General features: G+C 37.7%; 1 protein-coding gene across 3 annotated transcripts in view; it reads left to right on the top strand.

Moving 5' to 3' along the window:
* Positions 1-19,108, top strand: part of LOC5570058 (serine/threonine-protein kinase Tao) — a 48,848-nt gene that overhangs the window by 5,473 nt on the left and 24,267 nt on the right. For all 3 annotated transcript variants that reach the window (XM_021855758.1, XM_021855757.1, XM_001658843.2), the window contains one exon: positions 15,603-16,591. In XM_021855758.1, coding sequence (XP_021711450.1) covers positions 16,146-16,591 — 446 coding nt within the window. In that variant the 5' untranslated portion in view covers positions 15,603-16,145. The remainder of the gene's footprint in view (positions 1-15,602; positions 16,592-19,108) is intronic.

Below are 19,108 nucleotides of genomic sequence, written 5' to 3'. Positions count from 1 at the left end.
TGATGCATCGTACAAGGTGTCAGTCTTTTTCTAGCCATACAAGCAGTGTGGTCTATGTTGCATTTCTCATATATTTTGTTCAATATAGAGAAAGGAGGTGAGGATGTTCTAATCACTGAATTTATTAGTGGTAGTATGGGGAATATCCTGGTCTGCAGAGACCTGTCAGGTATAGATTCTGATATTACTCTAACACATATTATACTTCAGGAACATATTTTCTTTTATTTTGGCTAAAAGGTAATTCTGATCCATTCACTCATCATGATATTATGACCATATGGATCTGAGACGAACTGACAATAAAGACAACTTGTTTTTCATATAAATAATCAATTTGCCTTAGCAACTCCGGCAACCCTGGGCTTGGGATTATATTTTCCAGGGAGCGATGAATTTTGATAATTGATCGCTGTTGTTAGTAGTTTTGATTAGATGTTGGGTGAATTTCAAAGCAATGGCAACCTTTTTATTACAAAATTTAGATTTTATCTTCTGACCTAAAATTCTGGTTAAACTACTGTACTATGCAGTTGGGCTGCACTAGGCTATCACTCATCAAAATTACTTTCACTTCGGGAAAATATAATTTCAAACTGGCGAGAAGATTACGAACTGAGGGTGGGTTAGGAGCACAATTAGACCCTTGAATGTGCAATGTGGGGTAGTAATTGGGAATGCCATTGACGGTTTGTAATCTTCTACGAGGTTTTCGAAAACCAACAGGGCGCGTGCACCGGGTTGCGGATAGGAGCAAAGGGAGATCAATAGCATCTACCTAAAATAATAGAACAAAAAGCCGTTCGATGATTAGGTAATGTTTAGCGATCTTCTATGGTGTTCTAGTACTATAAAATTCTTCACTCACTGGGAATTTTGGCCTTGATAATAACAATAGTGATAAAAACATAAAATAATACCTAATACTTGATAAGTACAATGTAGCTTCAATATAGTAATAAATGAAATAAAATCAATTTTCTATACTTGACAAGGTTTTGAAGACAATCAATGAGTGAAAGAACTACCTATTAGAAAAGCCACATCAGCTAAGGCTATACATATACAAATGTTGGTCATAGGGTCATGGCGAGCATTCGGTATGTACGTCTATGATTGATTCTTATCTAATAGGGGCACTAGAAGACCACGCGGACAATTTCGAAACAAATTATTTTTATACATCGGTCTTACGATCCGAAAGGCTCAGCTATGCTGCAAAGTCATTTTAAAAGCTATTCATTACTACTGTTTAATTGTTTATAATTCTAACAAAACTACATAATTAACTCATTACTAATCACTGTTTCTATATTCTCTTTTTCTCTCCTTCTTATCTGTTGCATGATTATGAGCATCACTAATATAACGCATGAGCATGCACAATAAGAATAATTTCAGGATTGAAAGCAGTACATGGATACCTGGATAGAATAGCTTCGAAAAGGGCGCTCAAAATATAATATTTCTGATCAGGGAAGTATTATTATTAAGGGTATGTATGTTTTTCCATTATTAACACTTAGATCACACAAACAAATGAACTAATAATATCAAATATTTTTAAAATATTTTTATTTGAATCAGTATCGTCAATCAGTGCAAAAACAGATAAAGTTTGTAAAGTTATCACCATCGATTGAATTGCGCTCTGTATAGTAATGTTCAATCAGTATCAAAATCTCCTAAAGCGTCGCATTGTGCCATCAGCAGCCCTCATATTGTTATTATTTTGTTGTTTATAAAATTTCTGGAAAGCGATCAGCATATTCTTTCTTACTTGTACAATGGCCGATCTATTTGGAATTTTAATAAGTCAAATCTAACTTCAAAACTCAAATTTAATTGCTCTCAGCACATTTACATTTTGCAGCATTAATCGCATTACTGTGTCAAGTCTTCTCCATTCCCTATACCCTACCCCAACCCTTCTTATCCTTTCCGATGGTGTTCAAGTGGTCCGCATAGACTATTACGGCCATTACCTATCCCTTCCCCCGGCTTTGGACTGACTTGCGCTCTCATTGCCCCACCAAACGCTGCAAAATGAAAATGAAAATGAAAATTTGCCTTAGCAACTCCGGCAACAGGCAAACAGCAAAACTCCATGCATACTTGATAATATTCTCAATATCAATATTAATATCATTAATAAATATTAATATTTTAATACTGGATCTAGTGTCCAGCCCCATGCTACACACACTGTTACCAATGGCTTTTAGAGCGAGATCATAAGTTATGCGAGATTTTCCAAGAAGCGATGATTTTGACTAGAGTTTCCAATATTCCCGGGAATTGACTTCCCGGGAAACGGGAAATAAAATTGTCATTTCCCGGTAAAGGGGGGGTCCGTAGCCTTGAGGTAACGCTTTCGCTTCATAAGCGGAAGGTCATGGATTCAATTCCAAGCCCCTCCAAAAAAATAACCCGTCCAGCCACCAGAAGACGCCGCACGGAGGACCGTGCTTAGGGGAACACATCCATCCTCCGTCAGTATCAGATGGTGACTGAGACAAACTGACCCACTTCGCAGGCAGCTAGCCTCAAACGACTCAGAAACACGGCAAAACGAACCACCGCAAGAGCAAAGGACTTGGCTTATGGAAATCGATTGGACCAACAGCAGAGCACTCTCCTACCTGCTCGGTGTGAGAGCAAAAGAGCAGAAGAGAGTGAAAGCAGATGTAAATATAGAATAGCTAAAAATAGATCTGTATCGGTAAGGAAGATACAAGATAAACTGATTCCGGCACAGTAGTGGCCACGAGCACGGAGTGCGGTAATTCCGGGATTCCGGGAAATTCTTAAACACCTTAAAAATAATGCAAATTTGATGTAATTTTTTAAAATAATTAGAATTTTATGTATATTGTATTTTAGCTAATTGTATTTGTACGATTATTTCTCTCTTTTTGTGAGTAATTTATTTATGTTCCTCCAAAAAATATGTTGGCTTCGTTTTTTGCTAGGCTTTATACCAAAAAAAGTTTATGAAATAAGCAATTTTTTATGTGGAGGTCAGTCTAACCAAATCATATGAAGTTCAGATAATATTTCCCAACAATTAGTAAATCTTTTCAACACTAGAATAAAAACAACTAAATAGAAACCTTGAAAACTGTATAACCCTACTCAAATCATAAAATAGTTTCCTCGAAAATTTCTTTATACGGTGATCCCTCCATGAGTCGATGTTCCATGACTCGATATCGACTCATGGAACCATACTGGAAACAAAATTTCATGGTTACTATGATGGTCCCTTCAAACAGCTTTCCAAAGGATTGCTGTTCCATGACCCGATATTTCCATGAGTCGATGGTCCCTTCAATATCGACTCATGGAGGTTTCACTGTATTGTATTGCAAACTAGTTGTCCCGGTAAATGTTTTATTGCCAAGCAGTAGGCTGTGAATTAAGCCATGCAAAAATTACAGTGCTGTTCTGAATAATAGCAGCGCATGTCGATTTTCATACAAAATGCTCAACTTTGACATGCTGTAGTTTGGTTCCCTTTCAAGCAATCGAGCTGAAATTTTCTCCACAGAACTACAAATAGGGTGCCGGTGCCATTAGTGGACTACCTAAGCTATAAAAAATCATAACAAAATAACGAAAAGCCCTAACAGAGATCTTTTGGCGTCAACAGAAAGATTTCAACCTCTACTATATGGGAAAAATATAAAAAGAGTGATAAAACTATTTTTTTAACATAAAATCGCTTGAGCCACTATTGGTACAGGTGTTCCAGTAGTTGCGCTAGTGCTCCAGTAGTAGACGTTCGGGAATGATACAAGGAATTTTAATCAATATGGTAAATTTTTACAAAGGTTTAACATTTTTCCCTCGGAACAGCAATTAATATCTTTCGAATGAAGCATAAAGATCATCTCTAGGGCTTTTCTTCATTTTTATACATCCATTTTAAAAACTGCTTCCAACCGTTGATCCACTACTGGAACACGACGGCTACTATTGGTGCAAGGGAGCCAATTTTTTACGTAAACTTAATTATTTATATGACTTTTTGATAAGATAAAAAGCTGAAATTTGACTAATCGACTAAACTAGAGGCGATCTATCCACCAAAAATAGCACATGCCGTTTTTATCGAAAAATGTACGTTTTATTTCATAGTCCAATCTACTGGTACATTACAACCATTGGTACCGGCACCCTATGATCAATTTTGTAACTACAAAATTTCAGTTTTTTCTTAGTCCCTGCCGAAAAGTGAGACACTAGGTGAAATTTTTCGAAAAAATAGCAGTTTTTCATTTTAAAATTTTTCTTCTACAAATATTTTAAACATTTTCGGTTTAGGTGTAGGTTTGATAAGTAGGAGGAGATTGTTCCAATATTAAGTGAGATACAATTTAAAACTATGATGTCAAGCCGAAATTCAAATTTTTAAAACTGCTATTTTTTCGAACAATTTCACCTAGTATCTCACTTTCCGACAGGGGCTTAGAAAATTTTGAAATTTTGTGTTTACAAAATTGGGCATATTTGTAGTTCTGTGGAGAAAATTTCAACTCGATTGCTTGAAAGGGAACAAAACTACAGCATGTCAAAGTTGAGCATTTTGTATGAAAATCGACATGCGCTGCTATTATTCAGAACAGCACTGTACCTACAAAATGTCAGTGAATTACATCCCGAATAATTCCCTTTTTTCGGTTGATTTTCACCAATATTTTAACTAACAAACACGTCGCATCCCTTCTAGTGAGGACATTGTTTGGTATGATATGAAAAGTATATTGTGCGATGGTTTTTTTTTTGAATATAGATGGTCAATTCTGTATTTCAATAGTTACCCGGGAACTACAGAAAAACCGGGAAACACGGGAATCCCGGGAACCAGAAAATCATTTCCCGGGAAACGGGAATCCCGGGAAATCTCATTACCTGGGAAATATTCCCGGGATTGAAAACTCTAATTTTGAATATTTGATCGCTTTATTCTCTAGTCTTATTAACTTCAAAACAATGACAAGTGTTTTCCATAACAATCAGATTTTACAACATGACAAAGTTGAGCATTTTGTATGAACATTGACTTTTCACTTCTATTACCCTTGGTTATGCGACCTTGCCGCGATGGGAGGGCATAATCCATTAGCCCATATGATGGAAACCAAAGGCGTAACCTGTAGTGGTGATATCACATTTTGGCATTTTTTGCTTAAAGCCGCGTCATAATTCATATGGCATAGACGCAATAATATCTCGGATGTGATCCAACGGACATTCTGCGTTATTGATAGAATTGATGCCCATTTCAAATGATTAATCTATTCGAAGTGGACATTAATACTATTGGTGATGTTCAGTTTGCCTTTTGCTAAGGGACGGTTCAAATATGACGTCCATCGTTTTTCGGGATTCCTAGACCCCCCCTCCCCCCTGTGTCACGCTTTTTCCAATACCTAATACACGCACTGTCACACTTTCATAGACCCCCCCCCCCTCCCCTAAATGATGGACGTCATTTTTGGATGACCCCTAACCAGAATGATCCGTAGCCACTCTTACTATTAGCTAGCTAGACACATCGTTATCATATACGACGTAGGGAATACTTAGGAACTCTTAGGAAAATGACTAGTAGATTCACTGAGTAGAAATAAGTGGCGACAATCTTATTTTAATATGGTTTTTACATTGCCATAATAAGAAATACCTCATTTGTAACAGCGGTATAAATAATCTAATTCCAGCTTCATTTTCGCAAAATTTCCAAGTAGAAGGTAGGCGTTGTGAAGCATTGCATTTGCCACCGAAAAGTGAATCTTGTAGGAGACTAATAGAAGCCTAAGGTAACTTTACTCTTCAATATTCACTATAAAAATTACTATGGAAACTAAGACGCTGAGATCGACCATTAGGGTACACTTGCTAGTTTCGAAAAATTGTTGAACAGACAAGGAAAGCGACTTTTTCTTTAAGGATATATGAATGTAATGACCAATAAATACTTTTGACAACAAAAAATTAAATTAACTAGAACTACTACTAAACAGCCTAATTTTGTTAAGACTTGACAACAATTGACATTTAAGACTCTAATCTTACGTAAAAAACAGGAGTAATCAGAATAGCACTTGAATGACAAATTATTCAAAACCATTTCGATTAGACAGTATTAATAATGACACTACTACACTACTATTACAAACAAATTCTGATGGAGCTGCTGATTTTCACAATGCTTCCTTTTCTCAGAAGCAAGGGAATATGGATATTTTTCAAAAACTACCACGTCACAATACTAATAAAAAACAGTGTTCATGTGGGCGCCATTGCCTAGTCCGTCTGAGTATTGGCCCTGGTAGAGGGGAAACTTGGCAAAAGCCAGACCGAGGGTTCAGCCTTGACAAGTTAAGCTGTCAGGCAGCTCCAACTGAATACCATACAAAAAAAAAAAGGTAACACGGGAGACCGTGTTATTTTTCCTATCTTTTGTGTCACTCTAACAATTTGTATCAACACTTCGCAGGAGCAAATCTCGAGTTTTAGTGAATCAATAAAGCTGAAAATTTGATGGGTTGTTCACTACATATATAGAATTATATGATAACATTTTCACATCGAAATATGGAGTGGTTTTTTAGGTTTGCTTCTTCAAATGGATAGGGTATCATAATTATGTCTTCGGCCTTAAGCAAATGAATGGACCATGATAAAAACTATCACCGCTGCACTGGTAGATAGACGAGGATCTTCTCTTCATCATAGCATTGTTAGATAACATGTGTATTCATTTGTTTGCTCAGTAATAACAATTAATTACCAATGGCTTTTAAGTCGAGATCACAAATTAGGTGAGATTGGTTCTACGGGGAAGAAAATTTAGTTTTTATCTTGGTTCATTAATTTGCTTAAAACAACGAGCTACACACACTGTTACCAATGGCTTTTAGAGCGAGATCATAAGTTATGCGAGATTTTCCAAGAAGTGATGATTTTGGCTATTTGATCGCTTAATTCTATAGTCTTATTAGAGTTTAAATGAACTTCAAAACAATGACAAGTGTTTTCTATAACAATCAGATTTTACAACATGACAAAGTTGAGCATTTTGTATGAACATTGGCTTTCACTTCTATTATTCTGAAAACAATTTTATGGGAAACAATACTAACGAATGTATTCTGGAAAAAAAATAACAACTTCTAAACTCTTCTAAATCAGCTGATACAGGAGATAGGCAAAATTATTGAGATAGGCAAAATTTTGCCTAAATTCATATGCACATTAACTTTTTGAAAAATGGATAAAATTAGATTCACCCGGAAGCATTTGACGTCGCATTTGGTCTAGTTTCAGTTATTGTGTTGGCCATGCGTGTTGGCCTCCGAACATCGGAGTTGTTCCGGATTTTCCGAGGTCATGTCCAAATCACTTTTTTTCTGTCGCTTGTATTTTTGTGCGGTGTGAAGTTGTGAGTGTAGCTAATGGTTCAGAATATGTTCCCGAAAGTATAATCTTTAAGTTTGATGTCCATTCCGATATAATTTTGAATAATATATACATGATAGGAAATACAAACATGACTTGACCATTCAACATAACTTTTCAGGAATTAGTTTACGGCAACGGCTATATTGCAGAAGATATCTAACGAATCTTAATGCGCTCGGCGGCATATATTTTTCAAAAAAATCTAGTTTCTTGAAAAGTTGAAACACCGCACAAAATTACAAGCCACAGAAAAAATGTAATTTGGACATGACCGTGTCCGGTGGCCAATATACATGTCAAGCAAATTCCTGAAACTAGACCAAATTTTCCATCTCGAATGCTTTCAGATGCATCCAACTTCACCCATTTCTCAAAAAGTTATAAGCATTTGAATTTGGGCAAAATTTTATCTATCTCAATCATTTTGCCTATCCCCAGTAAGCGCATACGATAGCCCTTACTAGTTGGTGGGATTTGGGGGAATATCGACGAAGATTAAGCTCAGGAATATAGTCGATGTGTTGCTGACATGTCGTTCAAATGACTAAAGCAACAGCCACGATGATATTTATAAAAACTTATTTTGAATGGCATTTGAAAATTTTGCCAAAAACGATTTCATTTTGTTGCTGCTGGGGTGCCAAAAATGGATCATACTAAAAACGTTAATTGTTAATTGTTGTTAAAAAAAAAAACATTTCTTATTTTATGATGTTATGTTCTAATTACATGGCCTGTAGCAGGTCTCGTTTTATAGACTTGTAGGCAAATTTCGGTGCGTACTCAACAATTTTGCGGAATAAGAGTTGAATAGATTTCAGCTACGAATGCAAAAAAAAGTCTTTAAATTCAATATCTCTGGATGCCGCTAAGATAGAATTGATCTTTTTACCTTCAAAGAAAGATTTTCTCATTAGCAAAACGATAGTGAGGTAAGTGTTCACGCACGTTATATTTTAGAATGGTTTTGGCCAATTGAAGGTCATTTTACCCTATTTTCAATGGAAATGATGTATTCATGAATGAATATCCCTGGATAGAATCGATCTTTTTACCGTAAAAGAAAGATTTTTTTCATGGGAAAATCGATAGTGCGGTAAATGTTCACGGCACGTTCATTTTTCGTATGGCTTTGGTCAACTGAAGGTAATTTTACCCTTTTTTCAATGGGAATGATATATCTAGCGTAACATTTGAAAAGGGCCTAACTGCAAAATGTAAACAAACTTGATTATTCATTATTCGTATCATTTTTTACGTGAATTACTCCTACATACTCTTACGGGCATGAAAAATGCATTATTAAAGGTAATTTTATTCAAATTTAAAAGGGCCTATCTGAAAATGATAAAACTAAGAGGGCCTAACTGGTCATAAACGGGCCTAACTGAAAATTTCAATCAAAATCAGATTGGCCCTTCCGTGCATTTTTAATTTTCCTCCATATTTTTCAATATTTAGCCATTGTATAGTGTTTTTCTCACATAATGGAACCTAGTGAAATATTTGAAAAGGGTCTATCAGCATAACGTAAAAATTGAGAAATACTCGATTGAAGATTCTGTAACATATTGATTGTTATATTGATTGTTTAAACTCATTGCTATCTAATAGTTTTAAACTTTTGTTCGACACTCATAGTCTATAACTGGGCCACTAACGTTTTAAATCTAACATAACATAAAAACTAGTAAAAAATGTTGAATTCAAACATCATCGGCAGATAGGCCCTTTTACGAGTCTTCAAACCAGTTAGGCCCTTTAATTGAACATGGTTTCAGTTAGGCCCCTCCAGTTAGGCCCTTTTATTTAACATAGTTCCAGTTAGGCCCTCTTGGAATTTGTTAATTTTATTGATTATTGAATAGATTTTCAAAGTTTTAGAACAAAATCAATCGATTATGTGAGAAAATTAACATTGAATATTGAAAATTCTTTATTGAAGATTCAGTACTATATTGATTATTCATATTTCAAACCCTTTCTCCTATTTACTAGGTGGCCCATGACGTTTTAAATCTAAAATAACAAAACAACTCGTGAAAATGGTTGAATTCAAACATCATCGGCAGATAAGCCCTTTTACGAGACTGCAAACCAGTTAGGCCCTTTCAGTTAGGCCCTTTGCTTGAACATGGTTTCAGTTAGGCCCCTCCAGTTAGGCCCTTTTATTAAACTTAGTTCCAGTTAGGCCCTTTTGGAATTTGTTAATTTTATTGATTATTGAAGTGATTTTCAAAGTTTTAGAACAAAATCAATCGATTAGGTATGTGAGAAAATCAACATTGATTAATAAACATTCTTTATTGAAGATTCAGTACTATATTGATTCCTATTTCAAGCCCATTCTCTTTTTTACTAGTTTTATCATAATCTTAATGCGAAGTTAGTTGAAGAACTGATTTTTTATCCTGAAAAAAAAAATCAATTACATTAAAAAAATTGAATAATTTTTATTTGTTGCTCTAGTTGTGGATCGAGTTCCAAAAGTCGTGATTTTCACAAAAACAAATTCGTTTGTTTTTGTAACAGCCCTGCAAGAATTCTTCTTATACTTCTTCTTGGCATTACGTCCTCACTGGGACAGAGCCTGCTTCTAAGCTTTGTGTTCAATGAGTACTTCCACAGTTATAAACTGAGAGCTTTCTTTGACAAGTTGCCATTTTCGCATTCGTATATCATGTGACAAGTACGAAGGTACTCTATATTCAGAAAAGCAAAGGAATTTTCCATTACAAAAAAACCTGGACCGAGCCATTCTGAAGGTATCTGAGTTCCATTCCCACTCAGATACCTTCAGAATGGCTTTGCTTTGTAGCCGCGGACTTAAACTGCTCGGCTAAGGAAGGCCCTCAAGTATAAAACAAGTAAAAAAGTGAACGGGTTTGAAATAGATATAATCAATAAGGTACTGAACCTTCAACCGAGAATATCCAACATTTTGCTATTACAGTCATCTCTTCCTTACTCGATATTGAAGGGACCATCGAGTTAGGGAAGTATCGAGTTACAGAACAAAAAAGCAGTGCAAATGCGATCTAAGGGATCATCGAGTAAGCCACGAAAACCAACTTTTACTATGGTTCTCTAACTCGATAGCGAGATACGGAATATCGAGTAAGGGAGAGTTAACTGTACATTGTTTTTCTCTGGCTTTATTTTATTTAAGAACTATGAAAATCACAATAAGCAATAAAATCAACAAATTCCAAAAGGGCCTAACTGGAACTATGTTTAATAAAAGGGCCTAACTGGAGGGGCCTAACTGAAACCATGTCCAATCGAAGGGCCTAACTGAAAGGGCCTAACTGGTTTGAAGATTCATTAAAGGGCCTAACTGCTGATGATATTTGAATGCAACCATTTTCACGAGTCGTTATGCTATTTGAGATTACTAACGTTCTGGGCACCTAATAAACCATAATGAGTGTCTAACACAAGTATAAAACTAGTAAAAAAAAGTGAATGGGTTTGAAATATCAATAATCAATATGTTGCTGATTTTGTATAGAATAGTTTCCAATATTTAGCTTGTATGATATTGTGTTGTTTTCTCACATAATCATTAAATGTGGTTGAAGAATTATGCAAATCACTTCAATAATCAATAAAACTAGCAAATTCAAAAAGGGCCTAACTGGTTTGAAAATTCGTAAAAGGGCCTATCTGCGGATGATGTTTGAAAAGAACTTTTTTTACAAGTTGTTGTGCTATTTGAAATTCAAATCGTTGTGAGACCATTATAAGTGTCGAACACAAGCGATTATCCCAAAAAAAAAGTCCATCAATTGGGGCCTCCTCCAATGGGGGGATGTCGAAAATGTGATAGTGCATGGATTGGGTATTGGAAGAAGCGTGACAGAGGGGGTAGAAAGTTTCTAGAAATCCCAAAAAACGATGGACGTCATTTTTGGATCTTCCCCAAGAATGAAACTAGTAAAAAGCGAATGGGTTTGAAATAGGAATAATCAATATGGTACTGAATCTTCATCCGAAAATTTCCAATATTTAGCTATTATATAGTGTTTTTTCACATAATCGCTAAATTTTGTTCAAGATTTATGCAAACCAATTCAAAAATCAACAAAATTAGCAAATTATAAAAGGGCCTAACTGAAACCATGTTCAATCAAAGGGCCTAACTGAAAGGGCCTAACTGGTTTGAAGATTCATAGAAGGGCCTATCTGCCGATGATGTTTGAATTCAACAATTTTTACGAGTTGTTGTGTTATTTGAGATTAGAAACATAATGGGCCACGCAACAGACTTTAATGGGTATCGAAAACAGGTATGAAACTAGTAAAAATGCGAATGGGTTTAAAATAGGAATTATAAATATGGTACGGAATCTTCAATTGAGAATTTCTCAATGTTTACGTTTTGCAGATAGGCCCTTTTCAAATGTTACGCTAGATATTCATAACTTTATATCTCTGGATTCGTCTAGGATAGATTCGATTCTTTTACCACAAAAAAAAAATTTGAGCTGACCTACTAATGAAAAAGATTTTGAAAAATCAATTATACACCAGAATAATCTAAAAATCACACTTAAAAATATTGTCGAGAGGGGTTTAATGACCTTCAGATGGCTATGAAAAATCGCACGCCGCATGTTCTCACAACATCACCAATTTACTCGTGAAACTTTGATGCTTTTGCGGTATAAAGTTCGTTTGTATATCAGCGGAATCAAGATATATCAATTTACATGTATATCTAGTTTTTATTAAAAATAAAACGGTAAAATTACCTTAAATTCGCAAAAAAAAATACGTGCTGTGAATATTCACCTCAATGTTATTTTACTTTTAAAATATATTTTTTAAGGTAAAAACATCGATTCTATCTCAGCGAAGTCCAGAGATGGTGAGTAATATACATATAATTCCCATCAAAAATAGGGTAAAACGACCTTCCATTGGTCAAAATCATACGAAACGTGATTACGTGCCGTTAGAACTCTTTTCACTATCGTTTAGCGCATGAAACAATCTTTATTTTGCGATAAAAAGATCGATTCTATCCCAGAGGAATTCAGAGTTATTGAAAATAGGGTAAAATGCCCTTCAATTGGCCAAAACCATACGGAAAAATAACGTACTATAAGCACTTACCTGAGGGCCTTCCTTAGCCGAGTGGTTAGAGTCCGCGGCTACAAAGCAACAGCCATGCTGAAGGTGTCTGGGTTCGAATCCCGGTCAGTCCAGGATCTTTTCGTAATGGAAATTTCCTTGACTTCCATATTCTTTATTTTTTTAACTCACAAAACCATCGTATAGTTCGTCACCAAAAGCGACGGCATGTTCTTGATTCGAATCATTGTTCAAATAGAACAGCATTTCGTTACAAAAAAGTAGGTCTAAACAAGTGTACGTTGCATGGATCACATTACTTACGAAAACAAATCCTGAACATGTAACATTTTATCCCTTCCCTTCACTGAAATCCCTTCCTGTGACAATCATGGAGATGCAGAGGTGATCTCGGTCTCTATGGATGTCACACCAACTTTCCTTCCCTTCCCCGATGACCGTAAGGACGTTATTAACTTTTTAAGCGTTGACCTCTCGAATAGGGTAACGACTGTTTATTTCGTTCTTAATCGCTAACAGTTGGCGCCAGCGGCAAAAAGTACAGGCAACAACCTTTCGAACATTCAGTTTCTGTCACCGGCCGCCGAGCGACGACACTGTTGTTTGTATTCCTCCCACTGATCACGCTACGCTGGATTCTCAAATTTTTCAAACTTTCAACACAAGCGCATGGAAGAATGGTAGTCGGAGAACTGTCAAAACATATGGAAAATAATGAAAAACGTAAATTACTTGCAATTTGGAAACTGGATCAAAAAAGTAGTGATTAGAAATCAAGTGTAAAGTGAATACATAACTTTTTGTGTTTAGTTCATCTTCCGTAGAGCTTTCTTCGCTTCAGGATTTCGTTTTTACTACCACTGAAAAAGAGCCATCTATTGCCTTTTCAGTTTTGAATATCGCCCTATTGTGCACATTGAGAATGGTTCGCTATTCCCAATTCCCCATTCTTTGGTTCTCTGTGCAAATTCGATTGATCTGGTTAATCACGGAGTACATTGTAGATCATCTGCTTAACATGGATTGACAATTTTCGTTTAATATATTGACAATATTCAGAAGTCTATTGACGGATTTATAAAAAATGTTTTCCATAACGTGGCGAGTTGGGTAGGTGTACCTACTACTTAACCCGTACAGGCCTAGAACAAAACATATTTTTGTTGCATATTTAACGACCTACGACGAGACTCACGAAGAAGAAAAATTGTGTCATATGCACCCCAGATTTAGCTGTCACGAAAATCTCAGATGTAGCCCGCCGATTTTATTTCAGAATAAGAGAGAAGTACTAGACTTCTTAATTGAAAAAGACTTTCTTTGTTCGCGCTAGTTAAACTAGACAGAAGTAAACTGACAAATAATTATTCCAATATCTGATACGCTTGCTGAGATGCAATTTCCCCAAAAGATTTTGTTTTGGCTGTGATACAATTTTCCCAGAATAAATATTTGCCGATGGTATTTAATAAATAAAAATACTGTGAATTCACACATTTCAACTTCGATTGCCAAGAACAGTTGAATGGTCCCGATGCAATAAATTACTCTACCTTACCTTGAATGTGTTAAATTATAGATACAAAGGTCAACTAAGAAAAGAGGAATTCCCTTTTCAACAGCTATCCGTATTGTTTTCTTGGATTCATTCTCTTATCGTTTCACTATAGTTCTTTCGCTTTATTTCATCCTTTAATAAATAACAGGTATCCATTTCTTGCGAAGCCCTACTGATACACATTTAGCACCGCATGTCGGCATCGGACCGTCAAAAAAGATTCTCACATAACCGTAATGATCGTTTTTTATGCACTCTTTCGAGTCTTTCTTGTGGTACTTCACAGCTTTCCTATTCTTATTGCATAAAATGATCTTTCAAACCTCATTTAGCACTTGCTCGCTTTTGTTTTTTATTATCCTTATTTTACGAAAAGTTTCAAGGCCGTTTGCCGTTGTTGCGTCTGTTGTTAGTAATTTCTATAAAAAAAATCATTATATATTTCTTAGACGTTAATTTTCAAATGCAGCGTACCACTTGGCGATGGCTAGTTTTGTCTAATCCGATAGATAAGAAACAGCAACTCAACCTAGGCCATCCATCCGCTAAATGATTTTGATTGGATGATGGAGAAAATTTATGAAACGAGAATGTCTGAAATAGAAACAAGTCATTTTAAGAATGCAATGATTCAAGTTCGATAACAACGACCTTTTGTTCCGAAGCTCAGTCATGGCAGCAGCCCCATGAATCAGAATATTTAGCACCGTAAGAAGATACATAGGGGCCGCAATGGCTGTGCTTTTCCTGGCTAAATATAATCGTCGCACTTTTGCCATATATTTCCCAATACACAAGCGCGAATAGCTTGCCACCGAGAGCGGATCTTTTCTCAAATGTGTAGCACTGGCAGCAGAATAGCGACAACTTGACTAATTAGTCATTAAAGCTCGATATTGTTTATATCGGTGAACTCGTAGGGGTAAGCATGGCAAGATGAGCACTAAACTGATGCACTTCAGCCAACTTGCACTTCTAAGTTTAAATAGACATTATTATGGGAAATCTTAACCTTCTATGTACAGCTTTCTAACTTTCCGTAGAAATATTTCCAGCTACAACTTTACTGAAGACTACGTTTTGGGTGGAAGTCTGGGCAACTAGTTACACAGCAGAACAAGTTTTGTCTCAGGCACCCAAAAACTGCTATTGACTTAATTTGAGGTCACTGAATCTATTGACGTTATCAGAAATGTCATAGTACGTATGATTTTTAAGATGCTAGCTGTTGAAAATGTATTATTTATCGATTTTGAAAGTATGCGTTAATTGAGCTCATCCTTGAAGTGCTCATATTTCCCAATCTACTCCTATGGATCATATGCCGTTTTGATTTTGTTTTCGCGCAGTCGTTGAATAAACTTTTGCATAAGTTTAGAAACAAATAGACAAAGCTTCGGCAGAATGTATATTTCTATATATGAATAATTTTTAATTTCAAATCATTTCAACTCTTGTATCTTTTTTTCTTTTCTAGGAACCTAAAAACCCCACAAACTAATCGGACCGATCCGGATCCCCAGTTTGACACAGGAGCTGCATCATTCACCCACAGTGAAAATGTGCAGAAGGTGGACAAGATCTGATCAAGTTAGTCATCCTCCCAATAGTGACAATGCGGTGCAGTGTTCAGACGACGAGTTAGTGTTAGAGCAAAAATAGCCCAGTCGGCACCGAGTGGTCTAATCAATTAGCAAACACATGACAATAATCGGAAGAGTGGAGTGTGGAAAAAGGGTGGCGTACAATTCATCATCGCCATCGTTTGTTTTAACGCCAAAGTGCAAGCACCAGTGAAGCAGGAACATAAACATCAACGCTGCTGTGGTTGATGGTACCACAGGGTACCGAATTCAGATTGGAAGAAGGTGAATAAATCGAAGGAAAGTGTGATCCTTGGTAGGGAGGAAAAAAAGTGTCGTGAGTGAAGAAAGTGTCTGTGTGAAGAAGCGAAACGCATTATTACTCCTAAAGCTGAGTCTTCTTGCTTCCCCGCTGCAGTACTACTTCCGATAGTAGTATGCCTATAATGAGGCCGGGAAGCCTGAAGGATCCCGAGATAGCCGAGCTGTTCAACAAACATGACCCGGAGAAGATATTCGAAGATCTGCGCGAAATTGGCCATGGTTCGTTCGGTGCGGTCTATTACGCAAAATGCAATCTCACGCGCGAGATTGTCGCGATCAAGAAGATGTCCTACATGGGCAAACAGAGCATGGAAAAGTGGCAGGATATCCTGAAGGAAATTCGTTTCCTGCGGCAGCTGAACCATCCTAATACGATCGAGTACAAGGGATGCTACCTGCACGAGAACACGGCATGGCTCGTGATGGAGTACTGCGTGGGATCGGCTTCCGATATAATCGAGGTGCACAAACGGCCCTTGAAGGAAGAGGAAATATCGGCCATCTGTGACGGAGTGCTACGAGGATTGAGTTATCTGCACAGCCTTGGCAGGATTCATCGGTGAGTGTGACTGCGTTTTTCGTAGAATGTTTAATCATTTTATTGAGTGGACACTTTAGTGTGCGGATGATTCACTTTGTGTCTTTGAGAGGTTCGTGGATACGCAATAGATTTCTGAGTAATACAGATCCCTTTCGTATTCTTAGCTTTTTAAAGAGAACCGATATTAAAGAACTATCGAAGGGTGTGCTTCAGGTGAAATCTTTACTGAAGGTTGTTGAAAGATTTCGTATAATGCTGCCTACAGTTTATCACAACATTTAATATGACGCTACGGCTGATAAATTAATCAACTTATTACGCGTGGTGAAGATGGTTAAATTATGAGTGAAATAATGAATAAAAAACACGTTCTCATGTGGGATACGAATTCACGACTGTATTGTATGCTAGACGAGTGCTTTACCAACTTACCTACCGAACCACTTGGCGACCCAATAACTTATAAGGTTATACGTTTCGAATTCAAATCGCAAAAGTTTACGCAGACCCTTCTTACATCACATATCCATCCATCTCATGTTATACAATAGGGAATAGGAGTTACTGGACAAGAGGCTAAGGACCACAATGGTACGCAATATCCTGTCATTTACTACCCAATTTCAATTATAATTTATGCATCTTTTTTTGTGTCTGCTTGGGCACGTCAGGAGTTAATCATCAATATTAACCTCCTTTTCCTGAGCAGCCTAGATAGCCGCGTAGTATCAATTGGCTAAGACTACGGACCGCCTGTTTTGGTGGTAAAATTCCACCTCACAGTATTGAGCGGTTGAGCCCTTCCTGTGCTATACAAAGCAATGGTGCAGGTGGCCTTGTGTTTCTCCGAGACAATCGGCTGCCCTTCTTCAGTCTCAAGCCTGAAGCTAAATAAGTGTGGGTTCGCATTATGCGTTTTACACAGTGTATTCTGTGCTCTTAGGTCTTTGATGACTTTCAATAGATACCGATACGTTTTTTTCGTTGCTGGTCTTTTTATTGCTAAGATTGCAAAAAGCATAATCCTGCCTAGTTTGGGTAGTGGCTACGGTTAGGATAGTTCAGATCAATCTCCAGCATAAAAGAACAGCAACGATCAATCCACAGACAAACAGACGTCACATCAATCCTTGTAGGCTCATGCAAAATGGTACAGCCCAAGTGGCGCTAGTTCAAGAACCTTGCTTCCGTAAAAGAAACCCATCTAGGTAACCTTGTGGACCCAGTTTTTGCTGCTCACAGTAAAAATGAAATGGCGAACTCGCGTTGCATGCCTCGTGCATGCGTGCTCATTAATAAAGCAATCGTTGCTATACTAATTTCAGAGTTAACAACCAGAGATATATGTGCTGTCACTAACGATGTTTCTGTTAGTGGCCTCAATAGGACATACGTCTATTGTTCGGTTTATTTACCACAAATGAACTGTCCCGACAGATGATTTCAAACAAGTTGTTGTATACTGTATAGCAAAAGGCCTACCGCAGATTGTGAGGAGTGATGCAAATGCTCATCACATCATGCAGCTCAGATATCAATTCGAGAGGCTTCAGTCTTTTTTTTTTTTTTTCTTTCTTGGCAATGGAGGGATAATCTGCTCAACAGGCCCCGGACCCTGAAGGTCCAGGAGTGTGGGGTTGGGGACCGTTTACTACGTGCAAAGCAGCAGACAGCTGCTCCGCAGGTATTAAGAACTGATACTGCGGGCTCCGCAATTTGACCGACTGAAGGCTCAGGCCATATCAGCTAGCACCAATTGGGATTGCTGACGGACCTGCCCCGAACAACCAAAGGCTCGTATCCAACCCAGTAGGTCGGCGCCACGGCAGCAACGCTACCAGGATGTTCTCCCCGCGGCCACTTAAACGCTGTAAGGGTCGATTTCGACCGTAGGGCACCGGTATGACCTAGGTAGCCGACTGCGAGCCCTTGGACCACCTGTTGCTTAGCGTCTGCACTAACCACTCCTCGAGTCCACTCGCCACCTCCTTTGTAGCTCCAAGACGATTCGGGTGATAGCCCATGAAACGACATTCCAGCCAAGCACGTCTTCACACATCCTCTGAACCAGATTGTCCGGAGTCGTGTCCCCACTGCATGAGACAAGCATGCGGTCACGCATTGTGCGGAAACGCGGGCACACGAACAAAACGTGTTCCGCCGTTTCCTCTAAACCTGCACAAACTGGACATTCTGGAGAACCCGCATGACCGAAACGGTGTAAATACTGTCTAAAGCAACCATGGCCCGAAAGGACCTGTGTCAGGTGGAATGTTAGTTCCCCAAGGCGCCTATCAACCCAGACATCTACCCTCGGAATCAACCTGTGGGTCCACCCTCCTTTGGTGGAACTGTCCCACGCACGCTGCCATCTGACCATAGAGGCCAGTCTGGCAGTCCTACGTATGCCTCTTGTGCCGCGCCTTTCGAAGCACTCTATGTCCTCCATGATGAGGATTCCAATAGGCACCATACCAGTGATGACGCAGAGTGCATCGTGTGACACGGTACGGTACGCGCTCGCAACCCTCAGGC

The sequence above is a fragment of the Aedes aegypti genome, chromosome 3 (assembly GCF_002204515.2).
Source record: "Aedes aegypti strain LVP_AGWG chromosome 3, AaegL5.0 Primary Assembly, whole genome shotgun sequence".
NCBI lineage: Eukaryota > Metazoa > Arthropoda > Insecta > Diptera > Culicidae > Aedes > Aedes aegypti.
This window is presented reverse-complemented; position numbering and strand designations above follow the sequence as displayed.